Source organism: Alosa pseudoharengus, unplaced genomic scaffold (genome assembly GCF_046254945.1).
Source record: "Alosa pseudoharengus isolate Yale_2024_CS ecotype anadromous, Long Island Sound unplaced genomic scaffold, YU_APseudo_1.1 YU_APseudo_1.1_scf_1, whole genome shotgun sequence".
NCBI lineage: Eukaryota > Metazoa > Chordata > Actinopteri > Clupeiformes > Clupeidae > Alosa > Alosa pseudoharengus.
The window spans coordinates 51,526,245-51,551,590 of NW_027468564.1; the positions used below are offsets into that span (position 1 = coordinate 51,526,245).

A 25,346-nucleotide genomic window follows, 5' to 3' on the forward strand; every position below is an offset into this window, starting at 1 on the left:
ATACTTGCCATATCAGCTGTACTAAAAAAGCTCAAACAATTCACAGTTATCCATCCCTGGCTGTTTTACCACCACTACCTCTGAAGTCAAAAAACCTTGGTGTAATAATTGACTCTACCCTTTTCTTTGGCTCACACACAGGGCTGCCAACTTTTCAAAAAACCTTGGAGTGAGATTTGGTGGGGCCAACCAAAATTTTGCTGCGTAAATTTTTGTTTGGCTCATTCAGCATTATACCGTACAGTAAAAAAAACACACATCAGTGGTTCTCAGGTGTAGGGACCAGGCATGGACGGATTATGAGCTTTCGGGCCCTTGGGCCCAGATGTATTAAGGGCTCCCCACTAATTGTCGTATGTGTGGAAGGGGGGTTTGGGGGTACTCCCCCAGAATTTTTTTAATTAGTTTAATGTGACTTCCTGTATTCTGGTGCATTTTGGGGATGGGCAATACTAAATTCAATCAGATTCATAGCCTACATCCTGATGTGTTGATATTGAGGCAATGATTCCATGCAAAGGCTTGGGCTTCAGGACCCCCTGACACCTTGGGCCCCTGGGTCTGGGCCCGGAAGGCCCGTGCAGTAATCCATCCCTGGGACCAGGGTCCCAGAGTTATATGAACATTGGTATCAAAGGGATCTAGCCTACTACTAGGACCATGGGCGTCGGAGGCATTGTGAAAGTGGGTGGGACATTTCAGCGGGGGGTAGGGGGGTCCTCCCCCAGAAATTTTTTTTTGGACTTGCAATTTCCTGAATTCTGGTACATTTTAACAGGTTATTTAGATACTTCTATATAACAAAATAAAGCCAGCCTACGAAATTAATAAAAAGTAAATCATGCATAATTTAAAAATAACTCAATAGGCTACTTGGCTACGCAATAAGGTTTCCATTACAGCACCGCGGACGTTCAATGAACGTATGAAAGCGGATGGTTTGTTTGAAATCCCGACACATGGAACGTAATAGTGATCATCAAATACCTCCCCAGATTTCAGTGCCCATCAGTCCCAACATTTAACAATATAATCAAACAGTCCAAAAGTAAATTAAATATCAAACTAAACCGAAAATGTCATGCTTTAGAAGGCCTACCAGTATGCCGCTCCAAGAAACGCATGTCTCAAAATAAAACTCGCATAAGAAATAAAGGGCAGTCTCGAATACAATCCTGCCCCTAAAGGCCTGTACTTTGTCTTAAGACCCCGGCCATAATTTGAGGATTTACAGTATCTAAGTAGACAAACTGGCTTCAGATATCCAACAGAGTGAATAGAGATTGTGCAGTCTTAGCTGTGGTTAGTGACGTGATGCTGTTAATGGGGAGTTTTACATAGCCTAGCGTAAACCTATAGGTTATTATTTATTTGGCATACCTATAAGGCTTTTTACCTTATCAAAAGTGAGGGGGACCACTGATCTCTTCAACACTGCGGGGGATTTGGCGCTTGTCACTGTGTGTGTGACAGAAGCGGAATGGGAGAATGCGTGTAACAAAAAAAAAAAAGTTTATGAGCGATTTACGCGCAAATGGGAGAATCCAATGAAAATGACAATGAAGCACTAAACAGATGCTGAAAACAGCACTGGTATTTCACACGGCAAAAGTGGGGGTGGGGGGTCCAAACTAACAATTTTAAAGAGTGGGTGGGTGTTTTGTAAGAATTTAAGAAATGTTTGTATATTTTGCATCAATCAGATGCACTTTCAAAATAAATTCAGAGGTCAGACTTGCTTATTTTTATGGAAATATTTGTGCTGTAGCCTAAGCTATTTTGCACTTCAGAATTATAACCATGCACACACAGGTGGAATAGTTATGGTGATATTGCAATAAGTTCACAACCACAAAAACATATGCTACATTTCACAGTTCAGAAATGTGTGTACATTTCAGCACTCCATGAAATTATGCAGAAGTGGTCACCTGTGTTATTCAGCTAGTTTATTTAAGATAATATATTGGTCATTGTAATGGCCATAGCCTATAGCCTACATGCTATTCCTTTTTCAGGATGTACCCATATCTGCATGATGTGAATGTTTGCATATGGCTTATGTCAGGCTTTATATCAATATTTGTGTCTCGTTATTTGATTTTCTTCATATTTTTGCATTAATGTCACTAGGAAGCATGCCAATATAAATATATTCATTTATCTATAATGGGATTGGCTGGAACCTGACAATATAAGAACCATGATAGTGGGATAATCTATGGCTGAGCAATTTACAAAAATGTATGTAGGCCTACTGACAAATAGTTAACATTAGAATACATTATAATTTCGCCCCAATGAGGCTATGTAGAAATGTGTTGCAATTTCAAAACCGGATTACTCAGGAACCACTTATTGCACAGAGGCATGCTTTATATCCTCGTATTCGGTAGGTTTGCTGTTTATTGTGAAATAGGGTTTTCCACGTGTTGTGTAAAGGGTTAGTGAAATATTAAACCGAGAGTAATGGGTAAATGCAAATATGATTAGCCTAAATTGCACGTCGGTTCAATGTTAATTCTCTCGCGAACCATTTATCACAGCAACTTGGCGCTAATATCATTGGAAAGCTTAGATTCCGCACGTTCACGTGATGTGTGATATCATATGTATAGGTTTAGTTTAGTTGAACCTCATCTGCCAGGTATTTGACCTATCAGGTTGACACTTCAGCGTGAAAAATACTCAATAATACTCAAAGCATACCTGAAGCCGGGGAAATGCGGGGGGGGGGGATGCGCCTGAGATGGCTTCTGAAGTAGCATCGCAAATGAGAATTTTTTTTAGAAAATTCCACAGACAGGGGGTGCTCTTGAACCCTCTCACCGTCTCTGAAAGCATAATCGTGGCTCAACAGGTAGATCTATAGATAGGCTAAACTCATTTTTCAGGCATCTGACCAACCGGGTTGACACTTCAGCGTGAGAAATCGGGGGTGTGGCGTGTGAGCGTGTGGAACTAATCAAATGCGTGTGTCTCACGGCCAATGCGTGAGAGTTGGCACCTATGCACACATCAAATGCATCACCAAAACAGCCTTCTTCCACTTCATGAAACATTTCGCCAGGCCCTGGCAACATATCACACCCATCCTCCATCAACTACACTGGCTCCCTGTACAACATTGTATCTTCTTGTTTTCAAAGCCCAACATAATCTTGCAACCTCCTATCATTCAAGCCTCCTAACCCCTTACCAACCAGCACCTGATGCCCACCTATCCACTCCCACTGCTAATCTCCATTCAATGGGTGACAGGGCTTTTTAGCGTGGATGGTAGGCCTATGTACTCTTAGTGTATTTTACTAAGTGTAGGCCTACAGTCTACATGTATTGTCCCTGTATATTGCTTTTATGTTACTTTTATGTCTATGCTACTGTACTGTCCCTGTATGCTGCTTTTAGCTCTTATGTGTTACTCTATTTTATTGTACAGTGTATTTGGGTGACAAGAATTAATATTATTATTATTATTATTTGGGTGGGAGGGATCTTTGATTATTCTGGAAGCACGGGGGATATGTGCCATTATCAAACTTTTTAGCTGAATTTTTAGACAACGAAGAACAGCCGAGTTAAATAAACCTTTATCAAATAAAAAATCTTGTAATGAGTTATAGTGTAACACGGAAATGTGAGAATAAAATGGGCGAGAGCGCACGTAGTTTTACTTTCTGTCCCCATTACAATGTTCATCTACAAAACTCTATTTTCTGTGTTCCACTAGAATATTCACAGCCATAGAAATAATCTAGTGTTTATTTCTATGATTCACAGCGATCAGTTCGTAGGCTACAGAAGCCTACTTCCTGTCCCTAAAAGAGGACTATCATTACGCGCCCAAACCGAACTACTTGAACACCTGCATGCGCCCTGCCCGTCTGATTCGTCTTACTAGATAGGTTTTCTTTTGGATGTCTGCTGGACGGCCCCTGAATGCGGCTGAGTGACGGAGTCGTCGTTAGAAACAAGAAGGAATTCAACATCACCACACCACTTCCCGAGAGCTGTAGGAGGGACCGCTTGTTACGTTATAAGAGAAAGTTGGAAATGGACGTTTGGATTTAAGCTCGCTGCCTGACGATGTCGCCAGAGCCATTCGTTTGGCTTCATGCACGCTCCGTTACCAGTAGGTATGGGGCGGGAATGATGTCTAACCTTCCATCCATGTGATTGACCAACCGATCGACTAAACGTCCAGACCAGTGGTCCCCAAACTTTTTCTTCTGAGGGTCAGCTCACTATGCCTGGCACTAGAGGGCCAGAGGGAGTATATCAGTAACCATAAATAGCTTAGTGCTGTGAACAACAACAATCTACCTTAGTTGAATATTCCATTACATTTAATCATAGGCTACTGCAATTTAATACCATTGTTAGCTGTGTTTATATTGCCATCATGCCATGTAAAATGTAGCTCAAATGAAATGAAATGAAATTAATACTAATAAAAAGACTTTAGCATTCCCAAAAGTATTAGCAGGGAGTCCCAAAAGTATATGTTATTTAAAATGAACTCTGAACTCTGTGTCTTTGCATACACAGCTCAAGTTGTGAACAAGCAATATCCTACAAATAATTAGTTCTCAAACTATGAGAGTTTTATGAAGTGCTGGCAAAAACATCTGGAATGACCACCATTCTAACTTTCACTCACCTGATGAGAACTTTGTGAATTGTGAATTTGGATGAACATTTGACCGAGTGAATAAAAAATAGAAATAGTTATCCCAGGAAGTCCCAGAAATATGACTTGAATAGAAGTTAGTTAGTTATTAACAATGAATTGATAAACTTTTAGAATACTTTGAGCACTGATGCAGTCAGCATAGGCCTCTTACATTGTTTACAGGTAGGCCTACATTTCATTCCGTTTTCGATGGTAAACGCAAAACAGCGCCAAGACAACCACCAGTGGACAAAAAGAGTATTACACGTGTACTGTTAAAGGCACACTATGCAGGTTTTTTAGCTTAATATGCAAGTTTTTTTAGCTTAATTTACCTTCATTTACCAGCTTCAGAGTCATTGGAATGGTTATATGACTTTTTTCGGGATGAATGGTGGCCGTCTCGCTTCCCCCTAGTGCCTGTGAGCGGAAAAACCACCCTTGCAACTGTGGGCCGGCGGGCCGACGGCCTCAGTGTCAGGAAGTATAACGAGTGTAACAAATTGCTTTACTGCATTCAAATACACATACACGCCAGGAACCGGCTAGAAAAAGGTAGCGATGGAGTTTCTCAGACATTCGGCATGACAGAGCACGCGAAAAATAAGCAAAAACCGAAAAAACAGTAAGGAAATTGCCAATACTGCATAGTTTACCTTTAAGACCCGCCGAGAATGAATGGGGGAAATTACGGATGTTATAGTTTGACGATGTCGTACTCCCCTGCGGGCCAGATGCTATATACCACGGACATGTTTTGGGGGGCCACCCAAAATGAGGTGGCGGGCCGTAGTTTGGGGACCACTGTGCTAGCCTAACGTTTTGACAAGAACACCAATTGCAATTTTGCATACCTTGTTCTTGCGGCTTGCCAATTTGAAATAACTCCAGCTTTGCTGTCTCCATCCTTTCTGTTTTCATTTTTTTTTTTAAAAACATGTTATATCCAGCTACAGTAGGTGTCAACAGAATGAACAGGTATATGGTGGCAGTCTGGCAGATGTTGAACATCATGTAGGCCTATATTAACGGGTGTGGAGAGAGAAGCATGAAGTACTAAGTACATTTAGTAGCCTACTATTCAAGGAGTGCAGTTCTGATTGTCTACAGATGGATAATTTGCAGCTGTTTATTGTGCAATACTTTTTTTTATTACACTAAAGACTGAACAACATGTGGTTCTGCATGTAGCACTAGGGAAATGTGTCCAGATGAAGCCCCTGAGCATGTGGGAATGACATGCTGTAAACAAATGATTCACTATGTTTATTTTACAAGAATAATTTTATTATAAAACAGTTTCAGAAACCAAAATATTTTCATGTTAGAATTTTATATTTACATACAAACATTTACAAACAAACCGTTTGCATCACAAAGCACCTTAAAACGTTAAACACAAGTGTTAATAGGCCTATTCCTTCATCTCTGAAGTATTGACTGCATACTACACATGTGTTTAGTTGCAGGGCTTGTTGAATATTTATACACTGCATAGATCATCTGTTTAGTTGCTGTGGTTCTCATACAGTACAAACACATTATGAAAGGAGTAGTGTGCAACTAATTTCACATTATCATTGATTATCAATGAGCTATGTTGTGTTATCTTCCAGAGTGATGGAGATGAGATGACACAGACAAATACTTGAATATCCTTCACGAGGCGCACGAGATCTGGACGGATGCTCCTCTGTGTGGAAGTGCAGGAGGGAGAACAAAAGTCCATAGAGTCTGTTTAGAAGGCATAGATTCCCATGCCCACTGCCAAGGCAACGCAGACGCCGAGCAGCATTCTGATGAGTGGGACAGCAGAGAGCCACGGAGAGGACATCTGAAGAGTCTGGGACACCATCTTATTATCTAACCAACAACAAGAGAAAGAGTTAGATCCACCTGAATTGTGTGTGTGTGTGTGTGTGAGAGAGAGAGAGAGAATGAAAGAAAGAGAATGCCTCTTACCATGTAAAAGTTGTGTGTGGCTGCAGGGTTTGGTGTGCCTCTGTCTCAGGTCAGTCTCTGGTTCTGTGATGCTCAGCATCTCCTGAATGTCATTAAACACCTGAGAAGAAAACGTGTACAGTTTAGCGCTCAACTTCACAGGCACATCTCATCTACATTTGATGAGGGAGAGACAGAGCTGTGCATTGAAAACAATCTCAGATTATCCATACTAACTAATGCAACTCAGATTATCCATACTAACTAATGCAACTCAGATTATCCATACTAACTAATGCAACTCTGCTAATAGGTGACATCTTATTGCTCCACAGGTACAAGGGTTCCAGAAAGCAGGTTTGACCATTTTATCACCTTTATGTTTAGCCTTTTATTTGTGGTGAGGCTAGAAAATGCCATTGAGTGACTCACCTCTATGTTGAACTCGAAGGCCCTGACGGCCTCTTGCAGCACGCCCTCCTGCTGTTCTGGGGTCAGCTCGACACTGTTCATGCGGCTCCGGTACAGCTGCTTGAAGAGGCTGGGGCTGGTCACGCCCGGGAATGAGAAGAACGACAGGCCCTCCCCGCCCTTCAGGCCCAGGGACTTCTGGGTAATGCGCCCCAGTACCTGCCCTCCCGACAGGTCGCCGAGGTAACGAGTGTACGCGTGGGCCACCAGCTGTTCAGGGTGGTTCTCGCCGACCTGTGATCGTGCCGGACAGAAAAGAGGAAAATGGTTAGACAACATTCTCACATAGCTTTACTGCATTAACATCTGTGGATATGAATGTGTTGCATTAATTTTACTCTTCATTGATTTAAGTCACATCCTGTATGTTGTGATGCTACACCTTTCTGTGTGTGCCACAGTAGATAGATAATTTATGAAACGGATTACTTTTATTAAATAAATCAATGTTTAATGGTAGATGTTCGACATCCTAACACTCATCACAGTAGCCTATGTCTAGAGGACACCAAGTAAGAAACTGGTTTGAATATGAGTTAAAATGATTAGATGGTTAACTGAGTTTGGCATTTCTAAATCAATAGAATGCTTGATGTAACACAAAGCTGGACTAGTTACTTAATCACATACAACGGTGCCCTTGTCCTGTCTGGTGATAAGCCCATGGGTGTGCCCTCGTCCGTAAAATTTTTTGTCACGTCCACTACCAAAAATAGCCCTCAGGTGTGTTTACTTAACAAAAAGATTTTTAAAAAATCCAACCCTATCATAACATCACTATACCCTAATATCTGATATGGCACACACACTGATTGACTAATACAGCACAGTATGTGCACTGACATTATAACAGTGAGTAAATACAGTCAGTGAGTATATGTACAGTGAGTAAATACAGTCAGTGAGTAAATACACAGTGAGTAAATACAGTCAGTGAGTATATGTACAGTGAGTAAATACACAGTGAGTAAATACAGTCAGTGAGTATATGTACCTCTCTTAGTCTCTGTGCATATCTGCGTGTGGCCGCGGGAACGATGATCTTCTCGCGCCAGCTCTGGCCATAGAAGTGCTCCAGGTCGCTCTGCAGAGACTCCAGGCGGGCCAGCTCCTGGGGGAAGTAGATGGGCGCCACCGCCGGGTGCGACGCGTTCCTGTCCATCTCCTCTTCCAGCGCTCTGTAGATCTCATACAGGGAGCACAGCAGCAACTGCACAGAGAGAGAGGGAGAGAGAGGGAGAAGAGAGAGGGAGAAGAGAGAGAGGGAGGAGAAGTGGACATTGAAAAATGTGAGTAGGAATATTTATAAAAGCAAAAATGACATGATGCCTTAATTGTCAATCAGTGTTTTCAAAGTCCCAATTTATTGCATGAAAAGTGAAACCGACAAAAGTGTTAAATGTTTCCACAAACTTGCGAGTGCAAATGAGACTTTTCTGTAGTACAGCATGTGCTGGTCTGGGGAGGCACCATACCTTGTACTGGGACGCGGAGACCTGCCCCCTCACGTAGCTCCGCATCAACTCCGTGTTTTCTGCTCTGACGTGAGGCTCCTTTGTCGCTGCCTTAATCTGTTCAGAAAGATCACTGAAAGAGAGAGAGACAGAGACACAGACAGAGAAAAAGAGAGAGAGAGGGTGAGAGAGAGACAGAAAGAGAGAGAGAGAGAGAGGGTGAGAGAGAGGATGTCAGTCTCTGTGTGTTGCCTGTGGAGTAGCGGATTAAATCATAGACATGGGCATGTTCGGAGAGTTTGAGCATTGTACCTGTCAGCCACGTGCGTCTCGGCAGCCACAGCATGAGCGTGAGGGCAGACCTCTCCAGACATGATCTGTGCAAGGACCCAACAAAGGCATCAGTCAGTGGCAAGCCAGGGCATAATGTAAAGCAGTCTGATTTCATCACTGCAGAATGAGAAATGTTTCAAAGTGAAAGTGCACAAGAAAAGTTCAAGTCTACTCACCGGATGTCAAAAAAAGTTGATGATCACAAAAAAAGCAGAATTCTTGTGTAATCCAATAAGAAGATGAGCTTCAGTTTAATCCAAGTAGTAGGCTAACTGGTCTGGATACGATGCTTGCTTTGTCTCTTTGTTGTCTCTCTGGGCACTCTCTCCCCCCTCTCTCTCTCTGTCTCTCCCTCTGTGTGTGTGTGTGTCTGTGTAGAGTATGCTCTGCTCCGCTGTCTTCTCCTTTATATAGTCCCTCCCCTCCTCCCTCGCTCGCTCCGTCAGCTGAGAAAAACAGGAAGGTGCTGGGCTGACTCAGTGGGGCATGTGCTAAACTCTGTTCACAGGACCCAGCACAAAGCTCCACAAAGGGAGGGGCCCAGAGCGCTAAACATGACACAGCAGATTTTTCTCCCCCTCTGGAGTAGAGGGAGGGAGGGAGGACTGGGATCCAAACCGTGACTCAGGACCTGGACTCAGTTAGGACAAACACGCTCGGTCACATGAACAGAGGTCGCTTGTTCTTTTTTTTCCAGAGCCAGAGCATGACTAATGTGTGTACACAAGAAGGCTAGACGGGGGTGGGTTGCAGGCTGCTGTGTGCTATATCCTAACTGAGCAGAGTAGTAAGTACACTGGTGGTGCAAGTGAAAGCCCTTGTTTGGTTGTGAATGAATCTGAAAGGCTTCTGACATGGATAAGAGAGTACACAGTGTACTGTCTACTACTCTTCATGATACCAATTACGCTCTCACTTTAGGGCCAATTTTTGCAGCCGTCTCCTCAGTAAATCTGTGTGTCTCTGCCGGTGTGCTGCTCAGTCACTTTTGCACTGTTATGCTGAGTGGCGTTAGGGCTGGAAATGGTTTACGCTGAGTGCACTGTTTTAGTGGAGAATGTTGAACTCTGTACCCCATCACAATGCTACATGGTTTGCTCAGCTGTGGTGAAAAATTACTTGCAGACAGCAGCACCCCCCCCCTCCCTTCTCTAACACACACACACACACACACACACACACACACACACACACACACACACACACACACACACACATTTATTGATCCCCAAGGGGAAATTCAAGGTCTCAGTAGCATACAGACATCACACACAACATTCACTAACAGCAGAAAAAGTAATTAAAAGTATATCATATAAAAAACACAACTAGATAGCAATGCATAGAACCAAACTTGTTTTGTAGCCTAATTATAGGGTGGTCATATGGACCAAATGAAGTATGCATGGAAATGGAATTGCACATCTGTAAACAAGATCTCAAAATATGTTATATTCCACACAACACTGACCAAGGCTTTCAATCGTATTATCAGCCAAGAAGGACATTTGTTAGTATTTTCTCAGAAGTTATGGAAAAACTACACAACTCACAACACAAGAGTAACTCTGTGTTCTAGGGTGCTGAGATTACAGCGGCTCACACCGATAGGCATCGCATTTCCACCAGCATGTTCCTTTAAGCGCTAACAGTGATTCAGCAAAATGGGCGGTAACAGTGTGTGAACCGTGCAGTGTTGCTGAAATGGCTGAAACCGTGACTCGGCAGATGCTCGGTTGTTCACTGAGTTTTGAAATCGTGACTCATTAGATCCTTAACAGAATCTGTTTGAGTCCATAATAAGTCACCTAGCCCTGGTGCAAGAATGAGGGCAGGACCAGGAGCTCAACCAGAAAGCCTTTTGTTTGTTATTCCTCTACTCACTAAAGTAAACAACTTTAGTTTAGGCTATACAGTTTTTAACATCATTTGACCAGATAGATAGATAGATAGATAAATAGATACTTTATTGATCCCCAAGGGGAAATTCAAGGACCATTGCCCAGGTAGACTTAGAGCTTATATTATAGCAGACATGTCCTCCGTAGCCTACTTTAAAATTCATCTCCCATAGGTCAGTATTAGCCTGGCCTTCAGTATAGGCTTCTTGTTTTTCCTACGAGGGATTGGCCATCATTTGCATATGCTAATTGTCTGTCATTTCATGAAACCAAGTGGACTATCCCAAGCCTAAAGTAACTCACATGAAACGTATACAGGTCTCACATGCATTTCAACATAGATGGTTTGAGCTTGTATCAAGTCACTTCTGACTTGAGACTGACACACTTTTGAGCTAAAACTGGGTCACTTCTGTCACTTCTGTCACATGAGCACTGGCGCTCAGGGCTGTGTCCTCGCCATCACTCTCAGCTGATCAATGAACAGCTGATCAGAATGTCTAGCAACTCTTGCTTGTCACAGTTATTACATTATGTACTCCATACTGCATTTTATGCACATTGTTTATAATGTGTATATTACTATTTATTAGTTTTGGGTCGTTTAAGAGGGGTCTAAAGGCATATCTGTTCAACATGCACTTCATTCTTTAAAGGAACACGCCACCCAAAATCAGTAATAAGTTCTTACCTTAACTTTCACGAGTTGAGTCATACCTCTCCCGCGCCGGTAGGTGCACTCAAACGCTCTGTCGCGCAGCGCGAATGTGTTAGCATGTTGCTATGCTAGCGGGCTCTGCCATGGCCGTAGAGAGAGGAACATAGCAGTAATCAAACACCTCCACATTTTCCCTACTTAAATACAGTTGCACGAGTAGTTGATAAAAATGTGTACGTCACACAACATGAAACGTGGCGATTTTCCAAGCGAATAAACAGGAGAACTACAATGTGTGGCGCAATAGCACTTGGGAGTACTTCGACCTAGCGTGGTAATATTATTAACACCTAATTGTAGATCCTATCCACCACAGACTTTAGAATCCATGCTGGATCGACCCTCAGCCTCTCCCTCCCCTCTGACCCTCAGCCTCTCCCTCCCCTCTGAGCGAGAGAGAAGCACACACACTAGAGATGCGCTGATGGGCTATTATTTCAACCATAACTGCATAGCAAAACTTATCATCCATCAGCCATCCATCAGCACCAAAGTTTGTTGACCAATTTTCAAAACCGCACCCGCCCACCATCCGTTGGTTGTTTTAATGTAGGCTATATGGGTGATGCAGCGCTGCTGACGTGAGGCTAGAAAGCCCTTGCCTGTTCTAGAAAGACTGATCTAATGCAGCAAATATATTAAAAGGCTAAAGTCGTACATTGGCTAGGCCTATCCCCAGAATATCAGCAGCAAACTCAGTCTCTGTCGCGCAAAACAGTCTCCAAATAAAACGCACATCGGCCTGTTGCCTATTCTGCCAGCTTGTGACAATATATCGTCCAAAATGCTTGATTGCATTGCATTCTCCACATTTTTAGCTAAATTTTCATGTACCACATCAGCATTTTTGTTCAGTGAATCTTTTGTAAATTGCTTTACAATTACTACTGATTTTGGGTGGCATGTTCCTTTAAGCTCTTCTTATGCGTTATGGTTTGTATAATATTGTTTTATTTCCATAATTTGACATTGTTTATTATTGATATTCTCCTTAAAGGTGCCATGTGTAAGAATTAAGGTAAAAATATCCAAAAAATTAGCTACACACATCAAAAGAATGAGAATAAAAAAGGGCGATGATGTCATTAAAAAAATGACAAGGTATAGTGCTGCAATAATAAATAATAAAATGGCTTAACAAATAATTGAACTTTAGATTATGATATAACATGTCAAATACTTTGTGTTGATACCCAACTTCCTCAATATTGAACCCTTTATGCATAAGCAATGGGCAATTTTATCTCTCATATGTCTTAAAATCTGCATTTTCCACCACTGGGTACCAGTCAGAAAGTGGTCTACCAGGTACAATGGGAATTAATTAATTTCTTGATTTCTTGATATTTCTGTTTAAAAACTGAAATACTGTATGGCTGTATGTTTGTGTGTTGTCAAAAACTCATTTTATTATTTTCATGGAGAGCATTGCTCTATGCTGTTCTATGGTGCTCTCTGCCTCTTAGTTGCGCACGCATGTTTTCGTGACGTTGCATAGAAATCCATGTATTTACTGTAGGCTATGCTAGTTAGGCTGATAAGCAAAACAATTGTGCATTTTATGACTAAAGCATGAAAGTTTCACCATATAATCTTCACCCCCTAAGGTTTTCAGACGTGGAGCCACTTCAAATCTGACCTCAGGGGCTAGATATTTGCTGTATAATATACACATCTTTGAGGAGTAAAATATTTTTACAAATCATTCCAGAATTCTACTGTGAAGATCTAGAACTTACATTAACTGCCATTCAAACTGGTTGCTTTAGTTCATTATGACAGTATCAAATGGAACCTTTAACTGGCAACATTCTAATCACATACAAATGTGATTTTCTTCACCTTTAGGCCTATACTGCTATGCCTATAGATACATACATAGTGGAATGGTAGATAGTAAATAATATGATAAAGAGCAATTTAATAAGGACCCCTTTCAAAAAAACACAAGTATTTGTCTCAACAATGTTTTCCTTTTTTAATGTCATGTCTCTTTTGGCTGTGTCCAGGCTAACAGTCTCCTGAGCAAGAGCAAAGATCAGTGCACTTGAAGGCAGCCTTCTTGCACCTGCAACGCATAGTACACCCTTTTGCAGCCACAATGGATCGGTTCATAGCAGCCATGGGAGGCCTCTGGAAGAGTGGTCTAGAATGGCTGCCATCCTGTCTGATGTCTGAAGTTGACTATGATTCACGACAATTGTTCAAATAACTTAGAAATCGGTGTTATTGTCCCATAAACTAGTGGCACAGTTGATACAAAGCAGTTAGGGATTATGGGTAAATGCTACTTTCCTGTTTATAATGTTTCTTTTTTCTCATTAATGTTTATTGTGGCTTTTTTGGATTTGTATTAGGTAGAACAACTGATAAGCAAAATTACTGTGTAAGAGTTTCAGAGAATTGTCAGGATTACCTACCCTGGAAATCCAGAGTTCTCACAAGAGCATATTGAATTCTCTCTGCAAGAGACTCCGGCAATGAGTAATAATGCACGTTACTTTTACCCCTTGCATCTTGTGTAACCAATCACATCGGTGTATCTGATATAGGCGGGCCAGAGGCGAGCTAAACAAATGACGGCAGTGCAGCAACGAATCAGTCAGTAAACATTGGTCATAGTGTTATCCAATTGAGTGCAGTGAGATTTTCAAATGCTTGGTGCCGCTCACACAGTTGCACAGCGTTGGGCCAGTTTCTAGATTATCAGGGTCTGGATTTTCCAGTCTAAGGATTACCATTAAGGAGAATACCATTATTAAAATATATAGAATATTTTAGAGAGTAGACATATCTCCTTTCCGGGTTCAATGCAAAATTGATTACTTTCTCAATTAGTTTTGACCTGCCCACTTGGAGGTGTACTTCCTCCTGGGATTGATTTTATGTTCACCTTATATGGTTGTGGTTGTTGGACTTTATATGTTTACTATGCATATAATGGATATGAAAGCTGTAGCAACTGGATTGATAGTTGTAAAAAGAAAGTTTATATTCATGATGTCAACACTGCACAACTAAGTTTATATACATCTGTTCCTGACTTCTGATGATGTTGTGTCGACCAGACATAAACGCTAGTTCAAATTCAAGACTGTTTTCCTCAGTGGTTCTTTGTTAGTGGAATGAGTTGCCCAGTGCTCTCTGTTCCTGAGATAGTTTTGGGTCTTTCAAGAGAGGTTTAAAGGCATATCTGTTCAACATTAGTTTATTAAGTCTTTCTTATGCATTATGGTTTGGCCCGCTTAATATGTTGCTCAAGTGCAGCCTTTGTGGGTGGGATGTTCTCTAAAACTCTAGATTTCTTTGCAAACAGGTTTTCTGGCCTCATTCACTATGATGTCACTTGTCCTATACATTAGCACTATAAAGCGCTCCAGCAGTTCACTCTGATCATTCTTCAATTGCATGAGCTCATTGAAAGCTTCAGTAACTTCTGTGGAAGATTTCCATGTCTCCCATGCAGTTTGATGTCATTGGTATCAAGGACCAGCAGATCTTGGCTCTCTTCAAGAAATGGGTTACCCATCTCCTCAATCAATGTTATGAGGGACCTAACATGCTTCATGTGCTGCTCAATGCTGGTGATGGTTTTCAGGTTGTGGCGACCTTCCATTTTCCAATTCAATAATTATTCTGGCAATTTCAGGGCCGGGCCAAGCCACCATCCAGCGTCGCAGTGCCCCAGAATTCTCTGTTAGTCTAACTGGTCCACCAGATCCTTTGATGAGTGCATTGTTCTGTTCATGACACTGGTCTATTACAATGGCTGAGAACTTGTTGCATGTCTTATGCACAACGAACCTCCCAGCATGGAATTCTTTCAGGATTGCTGGGTGTTTCTTTGAAATGTTTGTAGCCATGGTGGTCTGTGTTGAGCTTGGTGTTTGATGTTTGCTCCATCGAAGATCATAGACATCAATGCAAAAAGTGATGGTGGGACAGAATAATTCTGACTACTGGGATAGAATGAGTCGTCAAAGTGAAACATAGAATTAAAAATCTCTTTGCGCACCACTTGTGCTGCTCTCACCAAATGCATAGCATCACTGTCATGATCGTGGTCACAGGCCTTCATGAGAGCATCTCTGATATCCTCTTGAATGTTAGAAGTGTTTCTCTCACCTGTGCATGAGCCCTTAAGTGTGGTTATACTGTACATCTTGCCTAGATCTATATATCTGTTATAACTTTATAAATTAGGCAAATTTCCAATATTAATGAAGGAACAGTGCTTAATACATTAATAAAATGTACAATAGTACTGCCTCATGTGCTATTACTACTACGTCTTACTATAGGCAACCTTGCGTTTTTTTATATGTATTATTATTTACCATTCTAACTTACAAATAGTTTTTTTATATAGTTAATGATCAGAACTTACTTAATTTAATTTGCCAAACTATAGGTCTAAAGGTGAAAAAAGAAATCACATTTGTATATGATTAGAATGTTGCCAGTTAAAGGTTCCATTTGAAACTGTCATAATGAACTCAAGCAACCAGTTTGAATGGCAGTTAATGTAAGTTCTAGATCTTCACAGTAGAATTCTGGAATGACTTGTACAAATATTTTATTCCTAAAAGATGTGTATATTATACAGCAAATATCTAGCCACAGAGGTCAGATCTGAAGTGGCTCCACGTCTGAAAATAAACTTCAAGGTGTGTAGAGACACTGAACAAAATTTCATGCTTTAGTCATAAAATGCACAATACTTCTCATTATTTGAACTTAACCGCTCCACTATGCTGCCAGAGGCCGGAGTCAATGGCCGGAGTAGGCTTGTAGGCCTGTGTGTTTGGCAAATAAAAACTGATTCTGGTTCTGATAACTCCATGGATAACTCCTGGTAAATTTGTAACAGGTCGACGAACTTACGATTCTAACCGCTAGGGGCAGTGCCCAACTCTGCACTCAAAGCACATTTTTCTTCTATTGTTGAGCCGTGTTAATAAGTTGTAAGATGGCGGCGAACGGCGCTTAAATTTTGTGAAATAGGTAACAAATCAATTAATTAAAACGCATTTCGCCCGAATATTTGTACAGTAGTATCATATTTTAAGTGTTTGTTCCATGTAGTGCTTGAGAAATCTATTAGTTCTGCAGACTGGCCCATACCCGGAGAACGTGTGCAAGGTAGCAAGTATAACGTTAACTTGGCTAGCTAATTCATTAGCCAGTCAGGGAAATCCGCTCAAGATACAAACTTTGTGCTCTCTGCTAGCGATTGTTAGCTCAATAGCGCATCTCTTGTTGAATAGCTATGCAGTGTGTTTTGATGTTTTGATTTTAATATCCAACAGCACCGTTTCTAATAAGTGAAACGTGTGAGGCCTTTATCGTGGTGTTAACGATAGTTACAACGGAGTGCTGACATCTGTCCACGTTTATATTAGCTCGTTGGCAAGCTAGCATCTCTAATTTTGTTCAATTTTGTTTATTGGTAAGGGTTTGTTAATTCTTTGATACAGTTTTCATCTTTATCTTTTACCCGTGCTCAAATACAGTGTTTGGCAGTTGCCCTTAACGTTAGCATCTGATGGGCATCGTTGAATGACTGCACTTTGCACAGCGTTAACTTAATAGCGCGGTAAATTCTACAACGTCCTTACGTTGAGCCATTTGGCAAACTTTTGGTAAGAATTCGAGAGGATGATGAGCCTAACATTTGTCGTTTTACTTATATTTGCTAATTCGTGGTTATTTGCCATTTCTGTGTTGGTAGAGTTCACTTGTGCTTGAGTGAGAATGTAAACACTGTTCAATAACAATAGCACGCCGCCCGTAGCACGTCATGGCCCAACTCAAAAATCATTCCTGCTGGATAGTGACCTCATGTGGGAAAACTTTTTGACCTCTCAGAAGACAACATATTCTGTTCCATACTTGTTTATTGGGTCAATTAAGGGTTTTAAACTCACTCCTAATACCGTGCATGTCCTGATATTTTCTGCAGAGATGGAGGGAGAGGTGGGTCTCGTGGCCGGCCGCAGCCAAAGAGAGAAGAGGAGATCCTACAAAGATCTGTTGAGGGAAGAGGAGGAAATAGATGCCCAAGTGCGCAAGACCTCGAAGAAGCGACGTGTAAGGCCTACAATTGAATGCCACTTTTACCATTAATTAAAAATTTTTGATGAGCATGTTTGAATGTCTCACATTGCATCTTTCTGTCTACAGGACTCCGATCCTTTTGCCACAGGAGGTGAACTTCACAAGAAAAAGAAGAGGTTACATGAAGAGGAACACTTTCACAAAGGTACAGTAAATTGGGGGAAAGAAGAAGCGTCACTTCCAGTGACTAACTTATCGTTAGATGTATAGATTTTAGATTATAGATTTTTCTCAGCATTTTTCACTGATCTGGTTTTGACCTTTTTGGGGCTTCATTTTATTGCGTCTTCCTGCAGGGGACAGGAGTCATGGGCAGTCCATTCATCACAAAAAGAAAAAGAAGAAACCGATCCCGGAGGGGAGACCCTCCATGGGCCACTCCTCGTCCTTCGCCCCCACTCCGCACTCGACCGAGACGGCCATGGACCTGCTGCAGGCCATCACGTCGCCGCTGGCCACCGGCTCAGCCCCGAGCCCCCCTCACCACCACCACCATCAGCACCAGCATAAGCCAACGCAGCGGCAGCCCGCCTACAAGAAGCCCTCGTACGCCTCGCACCCGCACCACAGCACCCAGCGCAAACAGCGGGACGAGTGGGATGCGCCGCTCCCCCGGCCCAGACCCGCTAAGAAGAAGCCACTGCTGGTCAGGGAGCCACTGCCTGTAGTGGGCACGGAGGTGGAGCTAGAAGGTGAGGAGGAGGAGGAGGATGATAAAGGCCATTGTCAGGAGTTTAGTGTTTTATGATTCGTTTGGTCATTTTATGGATGTGCAGTGGCTGGAATGGCATAATGGTGGTGCTGGTCATTTTTATGTGAAAGGTAATGTGCACGCTAAAGCACATTTGATGGCTTCCCTTCAGTAGGTGAGCTTTGAGCATTGTAGGAAAATAATGCATCCATCAACGGAAGATTCTACAATTCCATATTATATTTCTTGGGCTGATGTATTCTTTATTAAGAATTAACACAGCCGGTGTGATCATGTGGCATAAGTGAAAGATAAGGAACTGAATTAAAGTTTAGGAAAGATAAGGAACTGAAGCGTAAAAATATGCTTTTATCCAGTTTTTTACGGACATATTATGCACTTGCTGCTCTGATTTCAGTGGAATTGTAATGGACATAAAATGATAAAAGCTTTTAAAAAAGGTTGTGGTGTAAAAAAGAAAGTTCAATATAGATTATTGTCTACATTGCTGTGGTGCCTGCTGATGGTGACAGCCTTGTGGAGATATTAGATAAGCGTTACTTATTTCCCACAGGCTGTTGTGTAATATGATCTACTGATCCTAGCACTCACCAGCCGTCTTAAACTGACAAGTAACTGTTAAAAACAGCACTCACTGATGCACTTATTCTTACTGTACTCTAATGTTTTTTAAATTGTCCTAAAATTGTTGAGAATTGCTCTAAAACTTAAACTGTTTACCATGTTGTTAGTCGCTTTGGCTAAAAAAGCGTCAGCCAAATGTAATGTAATGTAATGTAATGTAATGTAATATGGCTCTGGCACAGAGTGTGATGTCCTGGTGTCTGGTGTTCATGAATAGCTACAGGGTAAAGTCCCCGCGGACCGCTGTATGGATTGTGTGTCTGCGTAACATGATGATCTATATACGTTTGTGCCCAATGAGATAAACCTTTGAACACAGTGTCAGTGTATGTGTACAGTTCTCTAACAGCTCAGCTAGGACGTGACCAATCCCATGACAGTGAAGCAGTCCTGTTGCATTGTGCACAGACCTTTTTTCATTGTTTGTTTTAAGTTGAAGACATATCTGTCTTGTACTGGTTGTGTGTGTGTGTGTGTGTGTGTGAGAATAGAGACTTTATTGTTCGGTGAAGCAAGTGGCCATTTCAGTGAATAGCCAGTTTCAGCCATGACTTGCCCTTCATTATTTCACAGCTTCTGCTAAAATGTGATGTGGCACGCGGTGATAACATGCATATGTGACCGTAATGACCGGTCACTATTTGGCCTTACCATCCCTTTCCCTGCTCGGTGTCAGGACACTACGATGGACCGCTGGGGATTATGGGTGACAGCTCCTCCTCAGCCGACGAGCTGGAGGCCGGCGAGTTGATCATCGACGACTCGTACGCCCAGCTGGCCAAGAAGGCCAAGAAGAGCAAGAAGAGCAAGAAGAAGAAGGAGAAAGAGAGGGAGAAAAAGCACAGCCTGAAAGGGACCAAGAAGGTGTCCAAAGGTAAAGACGCCTCTAGTCACAGTCCTTTTACACAGCATACAGTATGTAAAGACACACGTAGGCACAGTCCTTTACACAGCATACAGTATGTAACAGGTTTTTAAAGTGAGTGATTTTTCCATGGAAGATTTTGAAAAGTAAGGAAGTATCATCATGTCATAGAGTATGTGATATGTTTTTGTAACAAGTGTTTTTCACTTTTCATGTATTTACGCTGTGTGTCCCATGATCTCTCTCCACAGGCGGCAGCTCTCACTCCTCCAGTATGGCCAACGGCAGCGCTGGTTACGGGGCGTACGGAATGGCGTCCTCCGACTCCCTCAACCACCGGCCGAGTGACAAGAAGAAGAAGAAGGAGGAGAAGGGCAGAGACAAGTCTGACAAAGACAAGGTCAGATGTAGGACATCACTCAGTGTCCCCTCATCTGGGATTATTAATGAAGCCTGCAGCTAACACGTTTAGGCTCGGTTTTTCCATACACGGATTAAGCCTAGTCCGAGACAAAGCTTTATTTCAATGGAAATCTCCACTGTAGTTCTCTTGTAGTCCAGGACTAGGCGTAATCCATGCATGGGAAACCTAATCTGTGTGTTTTCTTGAGCTGTTATGTAAGAAGGGCCAGCAATGGATTGACATTTCTTGTCTTCTCACTGGATCACAGAAGAAGAAGAACCTCACAGCATACCAGATATTCTGCAAAGAATACAGAGCCAGTATCAACCTGGAGCAGCCAGGCCTGGGTGAGCACCACATAATCTCACACAGCTTCATAATCCCACACTGTGCTTTTGGCAGGAGCAATAAGAGTATGCAGTGAATTTGACACCTTTTAAAGTAATGCATCCACTGATTTGTGAAAGTGGAGCTCAGTATAGCGTGTTGCAAACAGAAAACATTGTAGATCAGAGTGTGGGCAGATCTTGTTACCCCCCCCCCCCCCCACCTCGGGGTTGAGTACTTATCTTGAGATGGGTTGTCACAATCTGTTCCTTTGACATTATTGACATTATTACTGTCAAGTGCAGCGGTGCCTCAGGCACACCATCTGATGATGTGTGTGTCTGTCACTGGGATTATGTAGATGTCTTATCAGTAGTACTGACATTTTTTTTTTTTTTTTTTTTTTTCAAATTTGGTTAAGACTTCCATGGAGGAGTTGGTGTCAAATGTCAAAAGGCCTTTAGTTTCTATGACAAACAAATCTACTTGAAAGAGTTTGATTTCCTGTGGGCAGTTGTGGGTAGAGTCACTATGCGGGTATGAGTCACAGCCTCTGTGTCATGAATAGACGGTTCAAGACCTTTAGATTCCATCGAAATGATACAAAAGTATCTTAAACTGCTCATGTTGACTTTCAGCAGCTGGTTAGCATGACTGAGAGGTCCATGTGATAGTGTGTGTGTCCCGTCTCAGACAGCACAGTGCCTTATCACCATCACGTCTCAACTGCTATCTCAGTTGCCATGTGTTGACATTCTGCAGCCATAAGTTGATAAGACTCTGATTAGATTAGAATACTATATCAGTTGTGGATATAATCAATAGTAGTGTTGATGATAATATTGGTGTCGTTTTTTATGATGTGGTCAATGTATACACAGAACGAATTGTGTTATTTGTCTTCTTTCCAGATTTTGGCGAATTGAGTAAAAAGTTAGCAGATGCATGGAAGCAGCTACCAGAAGGAGACAAAGAAGTGAGTGCCACACACTCATACACACACACACACAAACACACACACACAAACACTACTTCAACCTGTTTCTTGCACCCGATTCTAGCAGTTGTTAGAAGTTGAAAATATAATGTAGAAATGATTAATCAGATTAACAGTTACTTATAGTAACAGTTGATTTAACTGCTAGTGACACATCCTCTCATGTGGCACTTTCCCAGTCTGTCTATGGGAGACCATAACAGTGATTCTCTAAGACGTGGCCTGCTGCCTAGGTGTTATATCATCACTTAACCTGATTTAGATCACACGCGGCACAATTAGTCTGTAATTGCAGCAGGAGATTATGGGTTTGTAGGTTTACAGCGGAAAAGTGATTTGTGTCAAGATATGAGGTCAAGAGGATATTGAGGTCAATTTCTGACCGCATATAAGTAAACATCTCTCCTAAGGATAATAACCCTGCCTCTCTCTCTGTCTCTCTCTCTCTCTCTCTCTCTTTGTCTCTCTCTCTGTCTGTCTCTCTTTCTCTCCCTCTCTCTCTGTCTCTCTCTGTGTCTCTCTCTCCCCCCCTCTCTCTCTGTAGGTGTGGAAAGAGAGGGCTCAGTACCTGCAGCACAAGCAGCAGATGAAGTCAGGCCTCTCCTCCTCCTCAGGCAAATCTGCCCCCCAGTCCAGCTCTGGAGCAGCTAAAGCAGACAAGCCTAAAGGTGAGAGCCACGTGCCTTAAAAAACCTCCTGTCTTACCTGGTTGCAAAACCTACTGTACACCTGGTTGGCTTGATCATAGGTTTGCTATCCTACCCTAGCCATTGTGAATGTTTTTTCTGGGCAAAGGAATTGTATGTGTGGTTAATATACCTTTCTAGACTTCCTGAATGGGGGCAGAAGTTAAAGGAAGAACACTGCTCTGTAAATGAGTTGCGCGGGCCGTTGTGTGAGCCCTGTTCTACAGCATTATACTCTTCTCATAAACTGAATTTTATGTAACTTTAGGACACTGACACAGAGATCTGTTAGAGGTGTAATGGACAATAATAAGTTACATTTATAGTGCCTTAATAGTGTCTTAAACTTAAAGTCAAGGTCGCTTTATTAAAGTCTATGCAGTGGTGGAGGAGAGGTGTTCATGAAACAGAAAGGTCTTGAGATGAGCTTTGAAGAAAGGAAAGGAGGGGCGATTCCAGAACTTAGGGCCCGTGGAGCTGATGGACCTGCCACCCACGGAGTACGAGTCCAGTGCGGGGAACAGAGAGGATCTGAGGGAGTGGTATGGAAAGTAAGGGATCAGAAGGTCACAGAGGTATGGAGAAGCAAGGTCATGGAGGTGAAGGTGAGAAGTAGTAGATTTGGGATAGAAACGGTAGCCAGTGAACCTGAGAGAATGGGGGTGATGTGAGCAGATCGCTTGGTATGGGTGAGGAGTCTGGCTGCAGAGTTCTGAATATATTGTAGTCTTTGAAGTGATTTAGTAAGGAGGTCAGTGAATCGGGAATTGCAACAATCTAGGCGGGACATAATGAAGGAGCGGACCAGGGTTTAAGTATCGGTGGTAGAAAGGAAGGGGCGAAGGCAGCCAATGTTCTCGAGGTGGAAGAATGCAGTCTTGGTGAGGGATTTAAAGTGGGGATCGAAACTGAGTGAGACGCTGAGATTTCTGACCATGACATAATGTGGTACAATAATGGCCTAACAACTAATATACGGCAATATTCCAAAAACTTCAATTGTGTTTCAGAATTGAGAATTGAAATCTTGGGCCTTGTTATTCTGGGGTCATTATTTTGGAGGCTCCTTTCCCAGTGAGATTGATTGGTCGCCCCCTCTCAGTAGGTTGTGTTGGAAGACGTTTCCGTACAAATCTAGGCGTTAATCTGCATAATCCTAATCTACAAACCCACATCCCAACCTTCGCTTCCTCTCTGCAGCCGTGAAGAGGGTGGAGAGTAGGCCGCACCTCCAACAGTCCAATGGCATGGCGGCGGAGGTGGAGCCATCCCCCTCTCCGGGCAGCTTCCCCGAGGTGGACCCCATCGATGCGGCCGCCCACCTGCAGCTCCTGGGAGAGTCGCTCTCCGTGATTGGCTGCCGCCTGCAGGAAACTGAGGTGAGTGCGTTCAGTAAAGGCGGCTCCATTGCAGTCGTGGTGCGTCATAAAGGGCAGAGGTCACACTTGTCCTGTGGGACTGAGTGCCTTGACCAATAAGTCTGCCATACTGTATTACATACTGTATTTCTTAGGCTTTGCCTACAGCTAGGAAAGAAATTATTATTATTATTATTATTATTATTAAATCTTTATTTCCCTTTTTTCTTTACACGTTTCTTTACAAACACACTCTCTGTCTATCTGTCTGCAGGGCATGGTGACCGTGTCGGGCAGTCTGTCAGTGCTGCTGGACGCCATGTTGTGTGCTCTGGGTCCGCTCGCCTGTCTCACCACTCAAGTCCCAGAGCTCAACGGCTGCCCTCAGCACATACTGGTGAGTCCCAGAGCGCACGGCACACTGCACTTCACATCTGTGAGGTTGGAGGGATGGGTCGCATACTACAGAGCAGCGTAGTGGCATACTACAGAGCAGCGTAGTGGCATACTACAGAGCAGCGTAGTGGCATACTGCAGAGCAGCCTAGTCGCATACTACAGAGCAGCGTAGTGGCATACTACAGAGCAGCGTAGTGGCATACTACAGAGCAGCCTAGTCGCATACTACAGAGCAGCGTAGTGGCATACTACAGAGCAGCGTAGTGGCATACTACAGAGCAGCGTAGTCGCATACTACAAAACAGCGTAGTCGCATACTACAAAGCAGCGAAGTCGAATTATGCATACTGGCTTTGAAGGAATTCATTTTCCACAATACTTCTTTGCTTTCTTCCATAGACACACCCATTTTTTTTATGTGTGCAATAGTGCGCATGTTATTACATTAGCATTATATAAGTTGTGTCTAGTAATTACAATTCCTTTAGTTCATGCCAAAGTGCGTGATTAGATGCTTACAATGTTTGTGGTTATTCTGTTTTGTAGTAACCTGTCTATCTAGTTGCCAAAGCACTCTAGATTTGACTGTCTCACCTCTTGCGCAAACTGATCATTCCCCCTCCTCTTTGTCCTCTCAGTCCAAGACTCTGGACAACATCGCCTATGTGATGCCCGGTTTGTGAAGGCCACTGGAAGTTCCGACCCTTACTGCCACTGACCGACCGAAGTTACAGCACGGGAGGAGCGCTGGGTGGATGGATCAAAACAACACTCTTTCTTTCTTTCTTTATTTTAACATTTTAAATAAGGGAAGACTTGAAGCATTGCACAGTTTTGCACTGGACACACGGACACAGACTCTTCTAGTTTTAACCATGCTCCCATTTTTAACATTTGTGACTTTTTGTTTCTTTCATTTTCATTTGTTATATTTACAATTAAAGATATTTTAGTGAATTGTTTTAAGCTCCTAGTGTTTTGTGCGCTACTTTTTTGTAACTTGGAATTATATCTCTTAAGGTCGTTCAGAGGTATATACCCTTAAGCTGTTTGTGGTTGTGGTCGCTATACACGGTTTCTGAGGGGTCTTTAAAAGTCCAAAAAAGTCTTTAATAATCCAATTAAATCATGAATTTTAGGCTTTAAATGTATTAAATACCTTTAGATTTTACACAGTAGGTCTTGAAAGGTCTAAATTGATCTCTTATGTTGGCGTTCAGTTAACACTACTCCTACAGTCCTTTTCTGGCTGCGTAGGTTGTAGTTTTGTTGATAAAGATGTCACAATGGGCTAAAAATAGAAACAAGACTTTGCTAGTATTTCTGGATTTTCCTTCATCTCCTTTGTTTTTGTTGACTGGTATGGATG

General features: G+C 42.4%; 2 protein-coding genes across 5 annotated transcripts; one reads left to right on the top strand and one right to left on the bottom strand.

Annotated features, from left to right (window-relative positions):
* Nucleotides 1-5,937: 5,937 nt before the first annotated feature.
* Nucleotides 5,938-9,271, bottom strand: hmox1b (heme oxygenase 1b). Its single transcript, XM_076291850.1, has 7 exons — nt 9,048-9,271; nt 8,851-8,915; nt 8,560-8,671; nt 8,079-8,294; nt 7,046-7,318; nt 6,635-6,734; nt 5,938-6,535 (listed from the first exon to the last, which is right to left on the bottom strand). Exons 2-7 carry the CDS (start codon nt 8,910-8,912, stop codon nt 6,411-6,413), a joined length of 888 nt encoding a protein of 295 aa, XP_076147965.1. The 5' UTR covers nt 8,913-8,915; nt 9,048-9,271; the 3' UTR covers nt 5,938-6,410.
* hmgxb4b (HMG box domain containing 4b) lies at nt 7,337-24,943 on the top strand. 4 transcript variants are annotated; one of them, XM_076291830.1, is made up of 12 exons: nt 7,337-7,351; nt 17,453-17,580; nt 17,674-17,752; nt 17,904-18,299; nt 19,620-19,817; nt 20,060-20,208; nt 20,480-20,558; nt 21,450-21,514; nt 22,080-22,203; nt 23,422-23,600; nt 23,854-23,976; nt 24,616-24,943. In XM_076291830.1, the coding sequence occupies exons 2-12, from the start codon at nt 17,455-17,457 to the stop codon at nt 24,658-24,660; spliced, it is 1,563 nt and encodes a 520-aa protein (XP_076147945.1). In that variant the 5' UTR covers nt 7,337-7,351; nt 17,453-17,454; the 3' UTR covers nt 24,661-24,943. The 4 variants fall into 4 exon arrangements, with proteins under 4 accessions (XP_076147945.1, XP_076147926.1, XP_076147935.1 ...); XM_076291811.1 differs by lacking the exon at nt 7,337-7,351 and adding an exon at nt 16,441-16,494; XM_076291820.1 differs by lacking the exon at nt 7,337-7,351 and adding an exon at nt 16,504-16,632.
* The last annotated feature ends 403 nt before the right edge of the window (nt 24,944-25,346 follow it).

Bases quoted from the DNA above. Each gene is read 5' to 3' on its own strand.
- hmox1b (XM_076291850.1), bottom strand. From the start codon at position 8,912: ATGTCTGGAGAGGTCTGCCCTCACGCTCATGCTGTGGCTGCCGAGACG. The intron at 8,672-8,850 runs GTACAATGCTCA...TCTCTCTTTCAG, and splicing joins GAGACGCACGTGGCTGACAG to TGATCTTTCTGAACAGATTA. The intron at 6,735-7,045 runs GTGAGTCACTCA...TTTTCTTCTCAG, and splicing joins CCTTCGAGTTCAACATAGAG to GTGTTTAATGACATTCAGGA.
- hmgxb4b (XM_076291830.1), top strand. From the start codon at position 17,455: ATGGAGGGAGAGGTGGGTCTCGTGGCCGGCCGCAGCCAAAGAGAGAAG. The intron at 18,300-19,619 runs GTGAGGAGGAGG...GCTCGGTGTCAG, and splicing joins CACGGAGGTGGAGCTAGAAG to GACACTACGATGGACCGCTG. The intron at 20,209-20,479 runs GTCAGATGTAGG...ACTGGATCACAG, and splicing joins ACAAGTCTGACAAAGACAAG to AAGAAGAAGAACCTCACAGC.